Source organism: Gekko japonicus, unplaced genomic scaffold (assembly GCF_001447785.1).
Source record: "Gekko japonicus isolate JY-2015 unplaced genomic scaffold, Gekko_japonicus_V1.1 scaffold1514, whole genome shotgun sequence".
Lineage (NCBI taxonomy): Eukaryota > Metazoa > Chordata > Lepidosauria > Squamata > Gekkonidae > Gekko > Gekko japonicus.
The window spans coordinates 432,514-457,123 of NW_015176495.1; the positions used below are offsets into that span (position 1 = coordinate 432,514).

The window sequence follows — 24,610 nt, forward strand, 5'->3', positions numbered from 1 at the left end:
GAAGGACACTTCTTCTAATAAAAGTAAATTTCCCCCTTTTACTACAGGTCTCCATATCATACTAAGTGCTGATTCTGGGGTCCCCTGACCACTAGAGGCAGCCTTTTGGGGACACAAGGAGCTGCAGGGGAGGAAGGAAAATTTAATTTTGGAAGCAAAGCTCCACTATGGCACCCTGGGTCCACCACTACTCATCCAGTAATATTTTTAAAAGACAGACAGTACAGGAAAAATTAGAGATCCTCTTTGCGATTTTTCCCTCTATGACATGCATATTCCTACAGCTATTTTCCCCATGCATATATTTCAAAGTAACTATTGGTTATGTCTGAAGAAATAATTCTGAATAGAAAGGAATAATTCAGATTTTTTTTACTGTCAGCTCTTACAAGGGATATACTCCAAAATTGCATCCCACGAAATGCTTAAGTTACCAAACACCTGACATCATATAATAAAAGGAATAAAGCCACAGTTTCATTACATGAAGTCCTATGAATTATATTAACTATTAATACATTAATAGTACCAACTGTTCTTAATATATGAGAGAGAGGCAGAACAGATGGACATGAAATATAGGGCTTCACTTAACAGAGAAGAGGCCAGGGACAAATACCAAGTTAGTTCTGATATTTGATAATTGTGATAATCTACTATCACGCATGCCTTACATGATATCAGGTCAAGTTGCCTGCCTTGGCAAAGACACATTCCTTCATGACACAGGCTGAACCAAAGTAGCACGTAGTGCTGAGAGTTCATTTCATAAATAAGCAGCTAAACAACAGTGAGCATTAGCCGGGGGGGGGGATAGTAGTACAAACTAAAATTGGAACTACTTTTCACAGAAGAAGGAAGGAGATTAAAAATATGATCACCAGTGAACTCTTAATTCTGTTTTCAACATTGGTAAAAGTCTCACTACTACTAATGAAAACGGTTTCAAGAGGTACCATTGTTAAACAATTACCTTTTCACCATTCTAAGGCAATTTAAGTTACCATCTCTTACTTGGTTGGAAGTCCTATTGCAACAAAGATTTTCTTCCAAATAAATACTGTTTGAATTTGGCTGCTAGTATACCAATGCACGGAAATAACATTATGCTATGGTTGTCGGCCCCTTGGTGGGGGCAGGAATTCCCCGACCCCCCGCCAGTCTTGTTCCCCACTGCTGCTCTGAACGGTAGTAAGAGAAGGAAACTTTTAAAGGCCATTGGGCCTATCGGGTGATAGTTACTTCCAGGGAAAACCTGGAAGCCACATCCTTTCTACAAATTGCCAAAAACTCTATGATACAGCCACAGAGTTTTCAGTAATTCCTAGAGAAAAATCACATCCCTTTCCAGGTTTTCCCTGGAAATGTTGTGTCTCTCCCCAGCCCCTGTCTTCCACTAGTTACCAGGCAAGGCCTGGCAACCCTCTTTTATGCCAATCCATATAAAAAGTCTGCCTCCTCCAAAGAACAGGTCCTAAATCCTTGTAAAACTTACAGGTTAAATTCAAATGCATCAGATGGTTTTACCTAGAACAATACAGAAAGGCATGCAAGCTAGAAGAATGAATAAGAAAACAGGAATATTAGAAAAAGTATTCGAGTTTATTAGACCCACTACAAATCTTGCAATCTTCCTACTAGAAAGTAGAGTGGTATTTAAATAACTACCATTTCCCATTAATCCCTTATCAATGAAAGAATAGCAGTTTCTAAATTACTATTCTGTCACACTGATTCACTGACAACATTGACTGCTTCACAACACCTGTCAAACACTGTTACTTGGGCAAAAGGGGCTTTTATCATAGCAAAAAAAATCTATAAAAGTTGAGAAAAGTACTTGCATGTTCTTCAGTCCAATCAGAGTTCAAATTATGTTTAATGAAATGTATAGCTTTTGAAAAGGGTTAGAAATGTAAGATCTTGTACTAATGTTTTGATGAAATATAACCCATTTCGCAGCCAGACAAGATAATGCAACAATATTTTTTCCAACTCTACCATATACATAACAGATATAATTGTCTCACATATGTTCATAAGTGAATTTAAACAATCCTCTCCTAAATAAAGACTCAAGGCTGTGATCTAAGTGTGCACTACAAGCATATTTTCATATGCTAGGTGTCTAAGTTGCCATAGTTCCAGATACTCGATTGTAAAGCCCATTCACTTAAAATATGACTCTTTGAAGAAAATGTATTTTCAGTTAAGTGTAACTGCTAGACAGCAGGAAGAAAATGGTATTTTAATGCTGGCTTTATCTAAGGTTCGAGAAATGCCAGATCATAAACTGCCCCTTGAAAATGCTTTCTGGTGCCTACTTGAAGCCCCAATATTCAACCAGCAGCCTGCAGAAGGTAAGAGATCTACTCTAGCCTATTAGCTTGGTAAGTGAGTGAGTGAGTATGTTCAGCCTTAGGAGGCAGGGCTGGAACTGTCTAATCAATTAGCTCCTTGATCCTCAGAAGCCCTGTGTTGCAGCACTGCTTAAAAGGTAGAGTATACTGAGGAAAGTAAAGAGAGTGCCCAGAGTGTAGCGACAATGATGGAGTGCAGTACAGAAAGAATGTGTGATTGTAAGAGAGGAAGAAGAGAAAGGTAAAAATCATGTTTGACTGGGAAATAAGAGATGTGGGTTTGAATCTTCTTGCCTTAAAGCTCATTGTGTGTCCTTACACCAGTCAGTCAGTCAGTCAGTCAGTCAGTCAGTCAGTCAGTCAGTCAGTCAGTCTCTCTCTCTCTCTCTCTCTCTCTCTCTCTCAGTAAGTCCACTGAAAGGTGCCCAAGTTTTAAGAAAAGCCAACTAATATAAAATTCTAAATATTCACAGGACCATGGTATTGCTCAGATTTTTAGGGCTGTTTTATGAATGAATGTCTGTTCATTCCAACTTTCCCACTACACACTCTTTGTTCTCTGTCCTACTGTTAAAATTTATATTGTAAATGCCTTGGAGGCAGAGACCTCACCAAGCTTTTCTTCCGTCTTTTACAATGCAATGTACTATGTGCATTTATGGTGCTATAATAAAAAATAGTTCACCATCTGCCTATAACATGTAGGCTTCTTTAAACAAATAAAAGCAGGGAAAGTGTGCACAAAAATACACAATCCACAAGGATTTTTTTGAAAGTGAATTTCTTTGGTTAGGACATTACCAGAAGCTATGGGATCCTTAAAAGTGCACTCCTATGCAGAGTTGCTCCAGTGGAAGTCCACTAAAGCTAATGTGCTCAAACTCAAGTAACTCCGTACATGATTGCACTGTCAGAAAGGATTCCCTCTCCCCTCAGCCTTTTTTTTTTAACTTAACCAGGACCATGATATACTTGTTTCCTTAGAAGTAACTAAGCCCAGAAGACTTTGTTCTCATGTAATCATGCACAGAACTGCAGATTGCAACTTTTTATTAGCAAAGTTTATTCATATTATACCATTTATTCATATTATACCATTACCACCCCCTAGATGAGAGCAAAATGTGTGAAGGCCTGGCTTAATCTTTCATTTGACTTTTGAAATACTGTTCTTACTTATATTGATCTATATAACATGTGCCCTTTCAAACTGAATTTGGGGGGCTTTATACAGAAACCATTACCAAAACAGCCAAAATTCTGGCAGCTCTCCAGGAGAAAATGGTAAAACATGTCACCGCTAAAAGCAGTTGTAGTTTGCAGAGAAGCTAAATCCAAATCTTATTTTAAACAAAGGTTGCTTCTTGAATTTCAACATACAAGGCTTTATCTTGTATATCTTAGTTGTTTACTTCATTTCTAGATTGGATTTCTCATTGGGACTCAAGGCAGATTTCAAATTCAATTCAATCACACAGCATAATATCCAACAATGCAACAAGTTTACAAAATTGGGAAACACTGCAAAGTTGTCTAAGGCATGGCACACCATAACAAAGAAAGTGGGGATACAAATATAGAAGACAGCGCAGTAGAAGCAAGATACATACAACAATGCAACAGACTACAATCAAATTCCCTCATAAAAGCAACCTCCTGAGCTATTCTATTATACTAGCATTCTAAACCCTTTACAAAATGCCCTCCTGAAAGCTTCATTCTTTGCATATTCTGTGAAATGACTGGGAATGGGTCTACCTGATCTCCTGAGGCAGGCTCTTTTACAAGAAGGGAGCCACCATCAATAATGAGCAGGGATGGACAGTTGCCGATTTTTATTAACAGGGTGCTACCTTCAGAATGCTTTGTTAAGATGAGCAAAACTGTTGCAGTGGAGAATAGAGGGATAGGCAGACCTGCACGTATGTGATCCCAAGGCCACAATGGGCTTTGTAAGTGATAGTACCTTGAAGTGAGCCCAGTAACTGATCAGTAACCAGTGGAGTTACTGCACAACAGGTGTGACATGCATGTTCCACCAACTCCTTGATAGTAACCAGGCTGCAGCACTCTGTACAAACTGGAATTTCCGAGTTGACTTTAAGGACAGGCACATGCAACTATATTACAGTAGTCTAGCATTGAAGTAAATACATGTGGCAGAACCAGCTAAGTCAAGATAGTCTAAATGAAGCCAGAAGAGTGTTCTGCAAATGTATTAACTTGCTTCTCCAGCATTAATGCAGAAATCAGAATATGCTGAGGCTCTTAACTGTCAATAACAGTCTGCTGTAGACATTCCTCCCCGCACTCAAAATTCTTGCTAGTTCACAGGAAATACTTGTTTTGCTCTAAGTGGGCATTACGGTGTTACAAGCAGGTGACTCACATGGGAGATCTCATTCTGCCTTCCCACACTATCTCCTTTTCTTCTCCCTAGTGGTGGCAGAAAGTGCTATCAACTCACAGCTGTCTTATGGCAACCCCGTAGGGCCAGGGTGTAAAAAATACAGCCCGTGGGCCAGAACTGGCCTGTCCAGAGCTTTTACGCAGCCTGCAAGTAAGTGGTGTGAGGGAAAGAACAGGAGGCTGCTTGAGGGGGAGGAAAGCAAAGGCAGCTCCTCCATCATGGCTTCACCGCAGTGTACCAACCTCATCTGCAACAGTCAAACAGATCTCTAACAGGTAAGTCGGGGGATGCTGCAAGTGCATTCACACCAGCTTGGGGCTCCAGGGCAAGGTCACACGCCTCTTTGCTTGGCCTGCAGTTCTGGGGATCAGTGTTTGCACATGGGGGAGTGCAGACAATCCTCTGCTGGAGCCTGTTGGGGACCAGCACCACTGCTGTATTTGCACTTTATGGGGCCGCTGCACTTTATGGGGGCATTCATTGGCAGGTTTTTTCCACACATCAGGGGCCTAGTCTTGCCTCCAAGCGTGCAACTCAGTAGGTGGGCCTTCCTCGCCCATGGACCACCCAGCAACCTTCAGCTATAGGCAGCTGTGGCCTTGTAGGTAGGGGGCTGTGCTGGCTATCTCCAGTTACACCAGTACCTGGCATTACATTTTATGGCACACATGGCCTGGCCCAACAAAGTGACATTTATATCAGATCCAGCCCTCATAACAAATGAGTTAGACATCTCTGAGTTTTCAAGGCAAGAGACATTCAGAGGTGGTTTGCCATGGCCTACCTTTGCATCACAGCCCTGGTATTCCTTGATGTTCTCCTATCCAAATACTAGGCAAGGCCAACCCTGCTTAGCTTCAGAGATCTGATGAGATTGGGCTAGCCTGGGCTATCCAGGTCCCTGACAACCACCCAAAGCCTCTTTTTCCTTCTCTCCCTCCCACCTACCCTCCCTTTATGCTCGTCCCTCCACTCAGCATTACCTCTTTCTCCATGCCTCCTTCCTTCCTACCTTCTATCTTTTCAGAGTCCTTCCCTGCACCCCAGTTGGCTGCCACTAACCAAAGCACAGAAACTTTGGCAATGTTATTTAGGGTTGCCTAGCAACTTGCCAAATGGCCACTGAGATTTCACTATATAGTCTCACAAAATCCTGGTTAGCATTCTTAATGTTGTAGGCAATATTTCTATGATTTGGTGTTTCTTAGTGTAATTGTTTTTCAGCAAACCTGGGGTTTCTCTCTGATTCACACTCCAAAGCCAAGTTCAGGTTTAGACGTACTTTCCCCTAGTTTCTACAACTTAAACTAAATGGTTGTTGTAGATTTTCCTGGCTGTATGGCCGTGGTCTTGGCATTGCAGTACCTGATATTTCACCAGCAGCCATGACTGGCATCCTCAGAGATATAACCCAGAAAGATGGAGTACTCTCTGTGTCAATGTGAGAAGAAAAATGGTATGATTGGTACGACTGGTAAAATGGTATGAATGGTATCCTGATTGTGATAGTTTCTCCATCCCCTCTACAATGCCCTGATCTTCATCTTCTCCTTTCTTATTTCTTTGATGTGTTCCAGATGCTATTCTTCTTTTTGCTCTCTTTAAAAATATTATACAATTTTTCCATATACTATTTCCATACAGATCTTGAAGGCAAAAAAGCCCACTTTCTCTCTGCTGTGCTTGATGGTCTGTCTCAGAACCCACTGGAGCCTAATAAATCAGGACCCTGTGGATACATCAGTTGGGTCTCCCCCAGTGGGGGAGAGGTGAGGTCAGAAATATAAATCCTCCTCCTGATGCTTTAATACACCCTGCAGTAAGGTAAGTCTGAAGCCTTTGACAACATTCCTGTTTGGACCACCATTTTTCCCAGAAAGGGAAGTGGGAAGGCAAAGATCTTGGAAGATATTGTGCGTCCACTTTCAGTGGGGCTCAATTTAGGGGTGCAGGATCCAACATTACTTCTGAAGAAGCAAGTGAATGAAGCTGTAAAAAATGCTTCCTTCCAAGTTAATCTAGCCCAGAACATTGCCCTCTACTTTGACATCCCCAATCTGGCCATTTGGATCCACAGCACAGTAACATCAAAACTAGACTATTGTAATGAACTCTACATACATCTTCCCCTCAAAGTCAACTCAGAAACTCCAATTGGTGCAGAAAAATGCAGCTTGATTATTATTGTGAGCTAGGTGTAGCATGCATATCAATCCTATTTTGTAGCCACTCTGTTGGCTGCCCACCAGTAACTAGGTACTGGCTACCACATGCAAAGACCTTTATGGCCTTGATCCCTCACATCCACGGGACCACCTCCCCCCATGCTCTGCCACAACAGCTTTGCTCATTCTCTGGAATGGCCTGCCTGACAATGTCAGGAAAGTTCCCACTCTCCTGGCTTTCCATGAACTATCCAAAACTGAATTATTCAGGGTTTTTTAAGCAAGGAGTAGGGCTGTACTGTAACAAAATGGTTCAAAGAAATGCTTAGGTAAAGGGTTAGGGACTGTGGACTATATTATTGTGTACAATTCATACTTTCTGATGCTATAAGTAGGATCTTTCTACGTAATTTCTGCATCGCTTTATTAATACCTGTACTTTGTTTCAGCTCTGTTCAGATTTCTGCAATCCAAATCCTATTGTATTCTTTATTGAATGTCCCATCTTGTTGATTGTATTGACTAACTCTGTGTAATCCACCTCAGTAATTAAAATAAATTAATTTCCTCTAATCAAGCGGTTAACAACTGATCAGACTCAGCAACTGATTGCTCCTAGAGAGAATTGTTCCTGTGTAGACTAGTGCTCAGAGAAAAACACCTGATGTTGCATTGTCCTTTTATCTATTTCATTTCTTCACTTCATACAGTTAAATATTACATTAATATATATACAGTATATATCCCTCCATTCTACCAGTACTGGCAATGGTGACTGAACCAACTCAGGTGTCTGTTTTTTAAAAAAACAAATGTGCCAGAATGGTCAATGACACCTCCTTATATTATATCTATTCCCTGAGTATCTTCTGTTTACTCTTAGACAAAAAAGAAGTCCTGGGGATACAGTTGGCATAATGATCTAGCCAACCAACCAGTTTTTGTTAATGTATTGTATTTATTTATCAGTATCAAACTTATCATAATGCAAAGAATACCACGATGTAGGGAGCACCCTAATGAATTTCACTATAATGTCAGGTTCCACAGCCAACAACTGAGTACACGCTTATTGGAAAGGTTATACTTTACTGAAGAGCTATAGATGCATTAACAAAGGCACTGTTAAGAATGGTGTCACCCCTAAAAGCATAATGGGATATAGGGTATTCGTATGCACACACACCCTTCCTTAGGCCAATTAGCCACATTGCCATGCGCGGGAGAAGGAGCCCCAGGCCGTTAGAGCCGAAGCAGAGAACCGAAAGTGCTCCCACGGTTCTCTAGAATCCCAGACACTACACACCACCTGCAAGGCCATAGATAAGCAAGCATTATAGAAGCCAAAAAGGAATGCAGCAGTCTTGGCAAGCTAGCACACCACCCCCAACCCTTATGGCAGCATAGCTGACATATATAAGTGAGCAGAGGAGTAAGGGCTGCTAACCCTTCCATCCTTGAAGTAATCAGAGGGAACTCTAGCAGCTCAGCAAAGCTTATCCTATAGGTCACTTGCTCAGACAGCAGGCATCTGCAGCAACCCAATAGTCAACAATGGTACATGTCCTAGGATGACATTTTAGGACTGTCTAGGATGGCATCTGTCTTGCTGAAGAAACCAGGAAGTCCTCCCCTCTGTGTAATCTGGAACTCTACTCTTTATAGCTTCTGTAAGACTGAACCCAGCTCTAAAAGAATTCATTTGCTGCCCTTAGAGGTAGATGTCCCTTTTTTATTGCTGTTAAATATTTCTTCTTTACACTCCTTTCAAATGGTAACTATGTTACCAAATGGAGTATGGTATCCAGGGTAAGAAGAAAAAGTCAAAGAGAAGAACTATTCCCTTAATAATTCACTTTATGTAAACTTTAGCTAACATTAATTTATCTAATAGTAATTACCGCTGTTAAAATTTATTTCATAGTTTCACAGCAAGAGGCAAGTCGCTGTACATTAGGATGAGTATCAAACTTTGATTAATCAAATTACCTTTTTGTTATAATAAAGTTTAAAATACTTTAAAACTGATCAGGAGACTGTTAACCCACAAGACTATGCATGCTGCCCTCCTTAGGATCTAAATACAGCCATTTGGAGACTTCCCAACTTTAGGCAGATCTTGAAACAAGGAAAGTAGAAGAAAGCCCCTTGCTTTCATCTACAATTCCCAATAAATCATATCCTCAAAAATCTATCCCTTTCTTTGCTGGGCATGCCTTCTAATAGGGCGCAGTCTGGCTTGGTCAGTTCATTTTTTTACTATACTAGCAGGATATTATAGATGCTAAAAACACCCAATACTCTTAAGATAGATTTTTTTCAAAATTGACAAACATTATAAGCCCTGCTAGCAGTTTGTATAGCACAGAAATTGGTTTACTACCTCAACTGCTACTTGTGAGAACTAAGCCTAAGCTACTAAACTTTAAAAAAAAATATTAACTTGAAGCAAGAGCAAAATGCTTTGTGTTGCTGTAACCTCATGCATTAACTTAAACAGTCTTCTGCATCCAATTTAAACAAAGACACACATTCTCAGTTAATTTTTCTAACCCCACCACAATGCAAGAGTCTGTAATCCTTTGGAGACCAAATTAGATGAACATGGACCAACATTTAAGCACTAGAAGTATCTTAACTTTTTAATAAAGACAAGATCTGTATCGCCATCTAGTGAAAAACCTGCACAATTACCACACCACTATTTTTAAATTGCATGTTCAGTGAATATATCACTATAATTTATTCAGCCTGAGATCTACTATGGGCTAAACTATATCTGTTCTGTTATTAATTTGTGCTCATGCACCATAAATGTGTTACAAGATAAACAGGGCTGGAATACCTGCACTTTTGAATGGAAGAACAGAACCCTACTTCTTTGCTGTTAAAGTCATACTCATACTCTACAAAATTGTTTAGCATAATTCAGCTATTAACAACTCCAAGGTCAGACAGAGGTTTGGAGACTGGCTGTGAAGTCTTCAGGATTTTTTGCTGACAAAGATAGCTCCAATCTGACTTGGAAAGCCAGTACTGGAAATAAATCAAGTAGTAGAGGTTTCTGATCCTTTTTTATATATTGTTTCAGCCTAGTGCCCCAGTCAGTGTTCTGGATGTTGTGAAAGTCATCACATATAGCTTAGATATTTACCCAGCCTGGCTGCTGAAATCTGGTCAGGAAAAGAAAATCCTTATAAAGATTAATACCTGTCTGGGCTGAGGGTTTTTCCCCCAGATCTCTGAAAGAGGCAGAAATGGATATATTATTAAAGAACCTTTCACAGGACAGAGGGCTTCCAGCCAACTACAAGTCACTATCCAACTTGTCCTTCATGAGGAAAGTAACTGATGGAAGAGCAAATCAGCCTCCACACTCCATCTGGGCGTGGCTACTACTTTTGCCAGCAAGCACCACCATCATTATAGCAGCAGCAGCACAAGTGTGAAGGTGAGAGGAAAGACAGGAGGAGAGTGATGCATGAGTCCTGTATTCAGGAAACATCAGCCATTAAACCACCACCTCCTGTGCCAGCCTGCCAATCGCCTACCTCCATCTGCCTGCCCTCACATCATGCCTTTGTTTAGTCTTTCCTTTCCCTCTCATTTTTTCTTCAGAATGAGAAAAAGGAAGGGGCAAAAAAAAGAAGCAGCAACCCACATCACCACCGTGAAAGGAAAGAAGATGGTGGACTGCGAACAGCTGATACAGAAATGCCAGCTGGGCAAACAAGCTGAGAGATACAATGACATGGTGACTGTTATGAAAAATGTGACAAAGCTGAATGAGCCACTGTCCAATGATGAAGAGAAGAATCAGTGGTCAGCAGCCTAAAAGAATGTAGTTGGGGTGCAGTGATTAGCAGTAATTAGCAACACTGAGCAGAAGACTTTTGCTGTTGGCAATGAGAACAAGATAGAGATGGTCCATGCTTACTGTGAGACTAAGAAGGAGCTGGAAGCTTGTGTGCCAGGATGCACTGAGCCTCCTAGACAACCGGAACAGCAGCAAGACCCAGGATGAGAGCAAAGTCTTCTACCTGAAGATGAAACAGGACTACCACTACCCGGCTGAATTTGCCACTGGGGAGAAAGGGGCAACTGTTCTAGAATACTCTGAGAAGGCACACAGCAAAACTCATTATATTAGCAAGGAATACATGAAGACAACTAGGAATGGGCATGAACTGGCTCACAAACTAAAGTTCATGATGAATTTTGGCCAGTTTGAAGCTCAGAAAGTGAACTTTGTGGCAGGCCAACCAGCATGAATGTTCAAGCAGTTTGTAAATGGATACTGCTCTGTGCAATCTAAATGTTTACCAAACTTCAAAGCAATGGAGGGCCCAGAACTCACAAGGCATGTAGACCATCTGTGGGAGGTCCCCTGCGACTTTGATGTCTGTAGCTTGCACAGGATCCATTCTATACTTCTGAACCTGCACCTGTCAAAATGACCGCCTGTCATTTCCCCAGAAAACACTTTCCTGGGGGCACCTTTTTTGGGGGCCCATAACTTCGACCTGTAAATCCAATCCTAACCAAACTTGAAGGGCAAGTAAAGGAGATTCAGCCAGAGATCCCCAGTGAGTTTGGTGTCTGTATCACACCAGGGGGGCATTCTACCACATCACTAACAGAACCAGATCATTTGGCAGCTAAAAGTTTGTGACAGTTCATGGTTCACAAACTGGGCTCGTCACAAACCAAACTTCATTTTCCCTGTTCGTGCCCATCCCTACAGACAACTCACCCTACCCAGCTTGGTGCTCAACTACTCACTTTTCTACAGTTTAGTCTAGAACATCCCCAAGTAAGTGAGCCGCCTGGACAAGTTGACATTTGATGATGCCACTGGTGAGCCGGACATCCTCAATGAGGACTCACTGCAAAGACTCATTGCTCATCATGCAGCTCCTCTACAACAACAGAATGCTCTGGACAAGTAACCAGTAAGACAATGGCGGTGAAGGCAACAACTAGACTCCTCTGATGGGACTGGCAGCCACACTCCATTGCTACTACTGCAGTCTTTTTCCCCCCAGAAGTGGAGGGAGGGAGAGGAAAAAGGAGGGGTGACCTTCCAGGGAAGCTCCCCTATAACTTATTTTTGATTACCTCCTTGACCCTTTTGAAAAAACATCAGTAAAGGCAAGTCAGGCTATGAAGGGTAGCAAGTACAATGGAATGGTAGCCTCACAATCACATATGGACTGCTCTGTAGACTTAATTCAAGGGGGAGCTGTCTAAGTTACCTTTATTGCTAAAATATATGAAGTTCATAATGACTAGCTTCAGTGAAATGGTCCTTGTTTTCTCTTTTTGGTTTGTCTGAAAAGCAGTTCTGTGGTTCCACTAAGAATTCCTTCTATCTTCTATCTTTTCAGCTGCCACATGCTTCTCTTAAGTACAGCTATGTATCTCTCCTCTTCCTATTGCCTGCCCCAACAAATCCAGGGGTTCCTGGGTAACTTATCTGTCCATAACGCTCTTCAATCCAACTTTAGACAATAGAACACAGACAACCTTGCTTGCCCGGGTGGATAATCTCAGCTTGCAGGTTGACAAGGGGAATTCCTCTCTTTTACTTTTATTAGTTCTCTTAGTTGTGTTTGATACGTTCTTACTGAAGTGGTTTGAGAACAGAATGAAGAGGGAACAGCCTTCAAGTAGTTCAGGTCTTTTCTACCAGAACAAGACACAAGAGGGTTTTATTGGGAAAGGATATTTCAACTCTGTTAGATGTTTCTTATGGGGTTCCATAGGGCTCAGTGTTGTTCCTTATGTTGCTTAACATTTATATAGGGTCACTGGGTGAGATAGTCTAAATTTTAGAGTGGGTTGTCATCAGTATGGCAGTGATATCCAACTCTGTTTCATTAAGCAAGAATCTGAAAGCAGCGATCTTTGTGTACAACCACTTCCTGGATGTCGTACTTAGGTGATCAAGGGAAGATGTGCTAACGCTAAACCCAAACAAGTTGGAGGTAACAACGCTTAGAAAAGCTGGGAAATACTGGGGAGCCAGTTGATTCTGGATTATGCAAAGCTCTCTTAAGCAAGGAAAAGGCTTAGCTGTGCTGCTGGACTTGGCCCTCCTGGTGAAAAAACACTACAACATAGCTGCTGACTTTGACCTTTAAAGTTCTTCATGACCTGGGTCCGTATATGTGAATGAATTTATCTCCTCATACGTACCCTGAGCCGGCTTTGCTGGAAGGGCAGGGTAAAAATCTAATGAAATAAATAAAATAAATACCTGTGTATTCAATGCAGCAGAGTGTTTTGGTTGTCTCGTCCCTCCAAGTGCTCTGCCATTGCCCAGTCTCAGGCTTTTTTTTTGGGTCACTGTCTCATCACTGTGGAGCAATCTGCTTGATTTTGCCATACAATCCCCTACCTTTTTGGCCTTTAAAAGAGCAATGCTTTGAAAAGAAGGCTTTTAAAGGCATTTTATGGTTTTAATGTTTATAAATCAATTTGGCTGGTTGATCTAAATTGGGATTCTTATTACACATCTATACATTATTTTTGTTGCTTTTCGTATGATGATGTAATTTGGTTTTAACTTTTCTTGTAAACCTCTTTGAATCACTACAGGACAACAGGTGGAATAGAAAATTTTTAAATTATATTAAATGAATATAACAGAAAAAGTTGCTTTTACACCCAATCGCACATTAATTTTTCTCTCTCTTTCTTTTCCATTTCTTAAAAGGTCATCTTCTCGCTGCTTGCTGTTTGAGAATGTGTGGAAAGGGACAGTTGTGTGGGAGTCCTTTAGCACATGCACTAACCACTGGTCCCTCCAAAAAGCAACCAAAAAGAGATAGCTCTACAGGGGCTCACAAATCCACAATCCACCTGAGTTGTCACAACTGTATGCTGAAGACCATTGATGTTGTTCACTTTTGTCAGTTTTGCAAATTATGGAAACAGGCAGTAAGTAACAGGATTTTTTTTAAAACTTCCACATTCCCTCTTAACCTGGAAGGCAACTTTCAGCTTATCAACAAAGTTCTAAAACCACTCTGAGATGTAGAATATTTACAAACATTACAAAATACTCATTGAAAAATTCAAATGCTATCTGTATATGCTTTCCCTTGGATGTGTATGCATACACACTCACAGAAAATGAGCAATGCACTGACTTACTTACCTCTCTTCCTTTGAACGTCACCAAAGCAGCTAGAGGCTTTGCATAGAATCTGCTGTAGGAAAATCCAAGGCAACCATACATGCTGTTTGCTGTTAGCTTCAAAGCCTTCTGCCTGATATCATACTGAAAAGAAATATGGTCAACACATTAGCTGCCACAAAACAGGTATTAGAACAAAAAAGCAATAAAATGTGTTGCTTCTCATTTCTTAAAACAAAAATGAAAAGCATAATTCATGCTTTGGCAGGAAATAATATTCCATATAAAGATGGTATCCTGTCTGAAGTTTAAAAAAACAACTTGTGATCAATGTTCCCTCTAAGCTGTGGAGTCTTGTGAGCAGAAATTCTACTTTGTGCGCTACTGGCATTAAAGTTGTGAGCAAGCAATTTGGCTGCTGCATAAATTACTTTGCTCTGGAGCCATCCTTCCTGAGCTAAGACAAAAATGTGTGAGCTGGAGGCTAAAAAACTGTGAGCTGGCTCACACTAACTCAGCTTAGAGGGAACACTGCTTGTGATGGTGGGTACCTATTATTACTTTTTCTGTTGCTGTAAATCTTACCGGATACATGCAAAATTCTGCTGGCTATCCATGCCTTAATTTCCATTTACACAAGGATAGGATATCATCCTGACAATTAGAGGCCTGTCAGCATACTAAACTATAGCAGCAGAATTCTATACCATACTTCCTGACTACACTAGAAGACTGGGCTATGACAAATACTAAATTTGCAAAACAATGAGAATTTATATCCAGTTTCTTGCCAACAGATATAGCCTTTATTCTAGCTCATTTGAAAAACAGATACACTCCCAAATACGTAAAAGTTGTCAGTATACCAACTACAGAAAAAACTCCAAAGAACCAATCTTAATACATTGTTTGTGCTTGGAGTACATGGATATTACACTTGAAGTCAGGATTGTGTCTTCAGGTATATAAGCAAATAATATTTCAGATCCAAAAGGAAAAAGAGGTCTTTTTTGCCACCTTTTTAAATTTCCAGATTAATGGTGCAATATCCAAGTTGAGGAGTGAAAAATTCTTCTTTATCCTGGCCTATAGCTACAGTGGGGCTATTGGGCTCTCCACCCTCTTCCTTCCTTCCTTAAAGGCCCTCGTGCTTCTTCCCAAAAGCATTTAAAGGGATCCTCCCTCCCCTCCTTCAAGATTTAAAGGGCCCTTCAGCTGTTCATTGGGGACCACGTGGCCTGCCTATCAGCTGGAGGGCCCTTTAAATCTTGCAGGAGGGAGGGAGAGGGGTGCGCCAACCTCTGCTTCTTCTCAAAAGCATTCAAAGGATCCCTTTAAATGCTTTTGAGAAAAAGCAGGTGCCCTGCATACGCATGCACTCCAAGCTGTAAATTCACAGCTTGGATCACAGGCACAAGCCGTCCCCCACTTCTCCCCCAAAGGACCTCTTTAAATGCTTTGGGGAAGAAGGACGGGCCGTGTGTGCACTTCAAGTGGCAAACTCACAGCTTTACAAGCTCTCTTACTCCTGACACCATCTCTTATCTACCTTCATGGCCTCCGGTGAGTTGCTCAGAACTGAAACAACTTATAGATACCTTGAAGCCTGGAAAAGCCCCTGGCATAGATTTAATTTCCCCAGAGTTAATTAAGAGAAATGCTGAATGGTGGGCCCCTGTTCTAGCATCCCTATTTACACAAATTGATCAGTCAGGAAAAATCCCCAGGGATTGGGGGACTGCCATAATTATACCATTGTATAAGAAAGGTAATAAAGAAGACCCTAATAATTACAGACCCATAAGCCTACTCAGCATAGTGAGCAAACTTTATACAAAACATCTATTATGGAAAATCAGAGACTGATTAGAAAATGATTTCTGTATGGCGGACGAACAAGCTGGATTTAGAAAAGGTTGCAGCACATTAGATCACTGTATGTTTTTGGACCACCTGATCGCCAAATATTCATCTCAGTCAAGTGCATCCCTTTAGGCGGCCTTTGTTGACTTTAAATCAGCCTTCGACAATCTCTAGAGTTATTTTATGGGATAAATTAAGCTCTACCAGTATCAACAGGCGCCTACTCTTTCTTATCCAGGTCCTTTACAATCAGACGTCGATACAGGTAAAATATACCCTCCAATGGCACCTGACAGATCCCATTAGTACAGACAAAGGGGTCAAACAGGGTTGTCTTCTGGCCCCCCTTCTTTTTAACTTTTATATTAATGATATATTAACAAGCCGGAGTGTCATCCTCCAAAACTTGGTAACAAAGATGTTGGTGTTCTATATGCTAATGATGCGGTTCTGTCAAGAACTCCTACAGGCCTTAAAAGAGCACTTAATTTTTTTTCTGAATATTGCCATGACAATAGTTTAGAAATAAATTACGCTAAAACCAAGGTAATGATTTTTGCTAAAAGGTCACCAAAATATTATCACTGGACTCTAAATTCCTCCTCTATAGAACAGGTTTCTAGTTTTAACTATCTGGGGGTTCTGTTCCAGGAAAATGGCTCAAGATCTAGCAATATAAGCATGGCAACATTAAAGGCCAGCAGGAGTGCTGGGGCTATCCAGAAATTTTATTGGCATAAAGGGGATAAATGCATAATAGCAGCCCTCCATTTGTTCAAAGCTAAATCTCATAGCCAACTAACTTTTGGTGCCCCCTTTAATATCACTTCAAATTTTTAAAAACTGGAGGCCGTTAAATCTAAGTTTCTAAGAACAGCCCTTCAAGTTCCCCCTGGTACTTCAAATGCCTTGATCAGAATAGGAACAGGCACGATCCCGGTGGAGGCAAAGCTTTGGATGCTAGCCATTCAATACTGGTTGAAACATTCTTTTTTTCCTAGAGGGTTGGCAAGTTTAATTTTCCAGGATACCTTTGTCCCGCCTTGGCTAAGAGTCATCAAGAAAAAACTTTCTCAACTTGGCCTCTCAAAACAATTTCTTCGCTCTCTCACATACAACGAAGCAAGAGAGTTAGTGAGACAGCGAATCCAGGACATAGCTAGACAGGAGGATCTTAATAACTCACGCAAATGGCGAGCCCTTTTTGAACCATTGTATAAGATAGTGCCTCCCTGGCTGGTTTCCTGCTTCTAATGTTTTTGAAGAAAGTTTTATTGTTGGTTTTTACGTTTTTTGCTATATGTTCCTCACATTCCCCTTTTGCCTGCCTGACCACAGACTTGCATTTTATTTGCCATAGCCTGTGTTCCGTTTTATCAGCCTCACTGTGACTAGCTTTCCACTGCTTAAAGGAATCCTTTTTACCTTTTACAGCTTCCACAGTGAAGACAGAGGCAAAAAATGCATTTAGCTTCTCAGCCATTTCCCTATCATCCTTCAGTACTCCTTTTACCCCTTGGTCATCCAAGGGCCCCACTGCCTCCCTGGCTGGTTTCCTGCTTCTAATGTTTTTGAAGAAAGTTTTATTGTTGGTTTTTACATTTTTTGCTATATGTTCCTCATATTCCCCTTTTGCCTGCCTGACCACAGACTTACATTTTATTTGCCATAGCCTGTGTTCCGTTTTATCAGCCTCACTGTGACTAGCTTTCCACTGCTTAAAGGAATCCTTTTTACCTTTTACAGCTTCCATTACTTTGTTAACAATGCAGGCTTTTTCCTATTCCTGTTTGTGCCTTTCCTAACCTGCGGAATATATATATATATTGAGCTTCTAGGATCGTAGTTTTAAATAGTTTCCAAGCTTCCCCAATGGTTTTGACCCTTTCTACTTTTACTTTCAGTTTCCTCCCCACATGTCCCCTCATATCAGAGAAGTTACCCCTTTTAAAGTTAAAACTGTTTAAAACACAGATTACTAAAACTGTTTTCAGAGAACACTGTCAGCCCTACCACTCTTTAAATCGAGTCCTTTGGATTCTAGCATGCTTATTTTTCTTCAGCTATCAAATATCAGACTGAGAAATGTCTCCCCACAGCTTGCTTTGTCTTCTCAGTTTGGTTCTCAGCATGACAAACCTTAACTATGAAAATTACTATATATTGACCTCAGTACTTCCCCAACAAGGAGAGCTTCTATCCTATCAACATTTCATTAATGCTGAAAAATAAATTTCAACAAATGCCCTCTGTTGTTCTAGATAGATGTTTTAGGAGCAGTCTTCATTCATTAAGGCATTACTTCTATGGTGAGGGCAGTGTGGAGGACATTTCTTATTACATAATGTTCTATTTTTAAAGAATAAAAAGCTGCATTTGTTTGACTCTGCTCCTTTCTTGTTTTGACTTTTGGTCAAGCCACAATTAAATTGAGTATTTACTTCTAACTAGAAGGTCAACAGAGAAGGTGGACCCATTTGCCCTGGGGCAGAACAACTAGAACAAATTAACCCAGATACCCATGCGACAGACTGTTTTAAAGAAAATTGAATGTTTTGTTACCGCTGTTTTGTACATACATTTATCTTATTACCCACGGTCAAGACAATGATTTGATTGAAAAATTATAATTGTAATCTCTCACCTCTCCTTCCATTAAAGCAAAGACTCCCAATTTGCACTCGAACTAAGGCATTAAAGGCAAGGTATACAGTACCATGATGGTACAAGTGGCTAGTGTTGGTCTAGGATCAAGGAGACCTGGGTTCAAATCCCCAATTGCCAAAACATACTACATGACCCTGGACCCATCAATCACTCAGCGTAACCTACCTCCCAGGGATATTACAAAGATAAAACTGGCCAAAAAAAACCCACGCAAGCCACCCTGCACTACTTGGAGGAAAGGTGAGATAAAAATGCATTAAATAAATAAATGTTTGTTCTTGTTATATATACCTGTAAGTAGAGGTCAGAATTTAAGTCTGATTGTTTCATCAACTGCTTCACCTGACGCCTTCGCTCAACTAGCTTCCTGATCTCTTTAGGCAAAATTCCCATTTCTAGGGATCGATCTGGTAATTCTGGAATTTCTTCTTGTTCTCCATCCTGTAAAGTTATTATTTGACATTCATTCATCACTGATAACTTTTAAGGCAAGAAGAACTTTCCATCAATTTACTCAATATGCATATCAATAGCCACAGTATTCAGTACCTGGTACAAGCACACTGTTCTGTAAAAAACTAAGAAGTACATTTATGGACTTTGCTATAGTTCTTTCAACACTCGTATAACAGAAAGGGCTGACAGCAGTGGTGGAAAGCCTTGACATTTGCACAGGGCATCCATTAACATAATGGGAATTAAGAAATGCCCATCAGCCTCTACTGTAACCTCCCTCTGCAACCCGTCCTCATAAAGATAAATTTCAGGAAGTGGGATGCAGCATGGAGGTCTGGCACAAGCTTCCACAGGATTACAGTACCTCAACATTACAAGCCAGAAGCAAGCTCTGGAAAACATCCCGAGATTTTATCAAAGAAAGCTTGAAGCATCTGAGCTAACTAAAAAGTTCCTTGCCCATCATTACCACTAAGCTTTAAGACCCTAAAAACAAAATGCTTTGAGTGTCAGCTCCAAAAGCAGTCACCGAACTAAGGACTTTAAAAGCACTCCAGGGAGAGCACACAGAACTTATTTAAGATCCCCAATAGAAAATCTATGACCTAGGGACCAATTCAGGAATTTACAGAAGAAGGATTAACAGGGTGCATCTTCAAAAGATTGTTCAAAGTCACAGAAAAAAAATGAAATAAAAATCCATCAAATTAAATCAGTATTAATAAAATCAAAATGCAACACATAAAATTTCAGCATAAAAATCACATTAAACCAATTCAGCAAAAACTTTCAGTAGATTATTAGAATAATTAGGCAGCAATCAATGAACTGATTAAATAGAGGAGGCAGAGAACATCACAGAAGACAAAATAATCAATAGAATGTCTGGATGAAAGAGGTCTTTACCTGGCACCAGCCAAGCTATAGTGGAGAGGATATTCCACAGATTAGGTGACCACAGAAGGCCTAGTCTCTGGTTTCTACTAATCTTACCCAGAAGGTATGGCACACAGAGCAAGGCCAATCTTAACTGACACGTGGTTTCAAAAGCAAGAGAACACAATCTTTTAATTACTCTGGATTTAGACCAAGCCAGACTGAAATGGGTTTAAAAAGAGAGAAATGGCTGAGACAGCAAACTAGCCCCTTTTTGGGCTAAGAATGTGGCAATAGCTGAAATCTGGTGTTTCACAGTATGGGTGCTAATTCAGCCTACCCTGTAGAAACTATGAAAATGAAAGAATAGTACTTAGTTCTCTGAGTCCATATTTTTCATCTTGCACAGGGACTTGATAGTGTCATTTAGCGCTGGTAGTCAAACGGTAACAAAACAGACTAGTTCAGGCCCATAGCCAGAAAATTTTGGTTGGAAGGCACCAGGGGGCACGACGTCACTTTCAACATCACAAAATATAATGAAATTAAAATAAAAATTAATAATAAAATTAAAATAAATCAAATAAAAGGGCCCCCTTGTCTTCACCAGAAACTCATGGCCTCCTCCATGTTCAGAGCAGGCACCAAGAGCTGTGGTGGCACTCCTGGGGAAAAGCAGCCGCAGGGGTCACAGCCAGATTGCAGACTTCTCCTTCCTCCCTTAACCATCGCCACTCCCTTATGGTGCCAAAAGACTCCTTTAGACATCAGCAAGGAGAGCTGCGTGTTGCTCCTCCTGCTCCCCTTGCCCCCTCCCTACTCCTACAAGCAGCTAAGACAAAAGTGGAAAACAGCTGATTTAAAGCCCCCGAAGGTCAGGCATAGTTCTTGCTGCACACCCCAGCAGTCATGCCTGCCCGAGGACTCCCAGCTCAATCTGGTTCTGCGGCCTTCGGGGCAGAGTGCTGGGGCCGGGCGGGCTTCAGCTGCACCAGCTATGGTTATCAGGCAGCCATGTATTAGCTATCCCACCACTTAGGATGGCCTGTCTGCCATGGACCAAAGCGTGGGCCTTTCCCATTCTGGCTTCGTGGAATGGACTCGCTGAAGAGATTAAGGGGGCCATCTCCTTGGAGATCATCAGGAAGCACGGAAAGGCCTGTTTGCCGGGGCTTTTGAGCAAGTTTTGTTTTAATTGAAAATTTTAACTATTATTATGTGGCTGCCTTGAGTCACAAGGAATGACAGGATATAAATGTTTTAATGAATAAAATAAATAAAAAACAAGAAATTCACAACATCTTCATTGTCATCAAAATGATGGAACACGGAAAAAGTACATGAAAAACACTAGAACATTTTCATCATCACCAAACTATTATGCTATAACTGAAGTTAAATCGAACCATACTCTAGTTAGAACCAGCTCATACACATTAAATTCTTGTAAATCAAACATTAAAATGACTATAAAACTAGATACATACCTCTGTCTTTTTTTGCATATTAGAAGTCATCCTATGAACTGTCGTGAAACATATATTAAACTCTTGGATAATTGAAGGGTACAGGCTATTGAAATCGAGAAGCAGAATGAACTTATCATAAAAGCCTGAAATAATAAAATAATGAAAATGGATTTCAGTTTACATTTATTAATAATGCACAGTATATGCTTGGATAAGTACATCAAGATATAATGTAGAAGAACCAGGGGTGGAGAGTAAGTTGGATGTCTCTACAAGAAAAGAGAAACCTGCAGTGCTTTCACAAACTATAGTTTACATTGAGTCTGTTTATCCATATCATCCACTCAGAGTTGTAGACCAGATTAAAACAGTATTTCAAACTATTATATTTATACCACTCAATAATGACACAAATCAATGATGCAAATTTGTCAGAAGTGGAACGATCCAGCCCTGTGAAACTATCCAGGGTTGAACAGAAAGCTCCTATGTTACTATAGGATACTTTTTTAACAGTTATCACCACAAAAAGGAGACACTGAAAATTTTTCAAGCATCCACTCATAAGAAATAACAGAGAAAGGATGCAACTATTTTACTTAAAGACCTTGATTTCAATAAAACAGCAGACAGAATTGTGATGCCAGGACATAAAATGCCAATTTTTAAAGATGCTAAGACTCAAATGACAGAAAAACTGCTGCAACTGAGCCCTGACCAAACTAAGCAAAAGCTCCTGCCAAGATAATTCTGCAAAGATTTTTTAATAAATATTTACTTAATTATTCTTTATATTTTTAATTGTATAAATATGAAACCATGGCATCCTTTAACTTTTGTAAGTGAGAACCATAGTCTTATTCAGAAGATCTCTTCCACTGGACCTTAGAACAGAAACTCAGCTTCATCCAATCCTTTATAAAATTTCCAGTGTTTGAAACAATCTAACACTAGTACTTCTGAGAGCTTTGGTCCACTGTTCTCAAAGATGTAGTATTTTATTGCAGAAATTTGTATATAATTGTATGTCCAGTAACTGTTCTGCTTTTGCATTATTTTTGTGTCTAAAATACATTTTGGAACTTTTGAAAAATTACGAATTATTTCCATGTATTGAGACCCAATTAGTCAATTGTTTTATAAAGTATTTCTCTTTAAGATTCACATTGAAAAAATAATTCGAGAATAATTATTCGTCGAATAAAGCCCCGTTAGGTCCTGTGCTGAATTTTTTTCTCTTCTCTTGGTTTATTTAGCTTATTTTTTGTTATAGCTTTTATATTACACTGTGATGGGTTAAATTAAATTTTGCAAAAAGTTCATATTAATAAAGAATTTTTAAAAAATAACAGAGAAAGGGGTTTTTTAAATATACGTCATTCATTTTTCTCTGTGAAACATCCACCAACACATTGTACCTATACGGATTCTGCACACCACTACCTCTGCGGGGACAGGAAATTGAAATTTTAACAGGTGATGAAGAGAGGGCAGAATTGCGCAATTACTATTTTTCCTCAGTCTTCTCTTGTGAGGGAAATGGTGCTCAACATGGTAAAAACAGATGATGAGGGAAGGGAGTTGCAGCCTAGGATTGGCATAGGGGTAGTACATAAACATATAGTTTCTTTAAATGAAACTAAGTCCTTGGGGCCAGATGAATGGCATCCAAGGGTACTAAAAGAACTCATGGATATAATTCCTGATCCTCTGTCCATTACTTTTGAGAATTCTTGGAGAACAGATAAGATGCCAGAAGGCTGGAGGTGGGCAAATGTTGTCCTTCTTCAAGAAGGGGCAAAAGGAGGATCTGGGTAACTACCGACCCTTCAGCTTGACGTCTATACCTGGGAAAGTTTTAAGACAAACCATCAAACAGTCAGTCCTTGAGCATTTAGAAAGGATGGCTGTGATTACTAAGAGCCAGCATGGGTTTCTCAAGAACAAGTCATGTCAGACTTTGCTTATCTCTTTCTTTCTTTTTTAGACTGTTACTACCTTGCTGGATCAGAGAAATGCTGTAGACATAGTTTATCTTAATTTCAGTAAGGCTTTTGATAGTTCCACATAATATTCTTGTTGACAAGTTGATAAAATGTGGTTTGGATCCTATTACTGTTAGGATCTGTAACTGGTTGACAGATCGCACCCAAAGAGTGCTTGTGAATGGTTCCTCAGCCTCTTGGAGAGGAGTGACAAGTAGAGTACCTCAGAAACCTGTCCTGGGACCTGTTTTGTTCAACATCTTTATAAAGTATTTGGATGAAGAAATAGAGGGAATGCTTATTAAATATGCAGATGATACTAAATTGGGAGGGGTAACAAATACAGTAGAAGACATCAGGATACAGGATGATCTTGTCAGGCTGGAAAACTGGGCTAAAACAAACAAAATGAATTTCAACAGGGATAAATGTAGAAGTTCTGCATTTAGGTAGGATGGCGCTAGAAGAGAGGATGTCACCTCGCCACCCCTTTGGTGTGTGGGGTCCCCTAAGGGACAATCCTCTCTCCAATGTTATTTAACTTCTATGTGCACTTCCTCGCCCACCTGGGGCTGCGTTTCAGGCTGGGCTGCCATCAGTACACTGATGACTCCAAACTATGTTGATGGATGGACAGATAACACCCCATCTATTCTGGCCAAAGGGATGGAGGCCGTGGTTGGGTGGCTGAAACAGAGCCAACTGAGACTCCCCACCCCCACTCCAGGATCCCTAGCCAAACTGGCTTGGAGAAAATTGCTTCCTGGCCCTGAAGTGGTGATTGGCATTTCCCTGGGTGTGTAGGAAAGGGCCAACTGAACTACTCAGTTTGGCTGGGGATCCTGGAGGAGAGGTTTGGCCATCTTCTGGGCATGGAGCATGGGTCATTGGGGGTGTGGGGGGGAGGTGGTTGTGAATTCCTTGCATTGTGCAGGGAGTTGGACTAGATGACCCTGGAGGTCCCTTCCAACTCTATGATTCAATTATTCTGACTTCTAAATTAGTTTGAATCTTTTTGGGCCTCTACTTCCACATTATTTCAGACATACATTGGGGGGCAGAGATTGAATTGCAAACTAGCTTCCCCAATGTCCCTCAAAGCACAGTGTATAATTATTTTATAGCTACAAGTTCATGATGATTTAAGATATATTTCAGGATTAGCTGCTATTTCAGATAATATGAAAGCAGCTTCTGCACAGAATTGTCAGGTTCAGC

The 24,610-nt window shown here is 40.5% G+C and overlaps 1 protein-coding gene and 1 pseudogene across 1 annotated transcript in view; one reads left to right on the plus strand and one right to left on the minus strand.

Annotated features, from left to right (window-relative positions):
* LOC107123940 (DNA polymerase alpha catalytic subunit-like) overlaps window positions 1-24,610 on the minus strand; it is a 359,842-nt gene that overhangs the window by 331,619 nt on the left and 3,613 nt on the right. Inside the window, exons 3-5 of the mRNA XM_015427290.1 lie at window positions 21,426-21,550; window positions 18,898-19,047; window positions 14,098-14,220 (exon numbers count right to left, since the gene is read on the minus strand). Of these exons, the coding sequence (XP_015282776.1) occupies window positions 14,098-14,220; window positions 18,898-19,047; window positions 21,426-21,550 (398 nt within the window). The remainder of the gene's footprint in view (window positions 1-14,097; window positions 14,221-18,897; window positions 19,048-21,425; window positions 21,551-24,610) is intronic.
* On the plus strand, window positions 10,621-11,918 carry LOC107123941 (annotated as a pseudogene).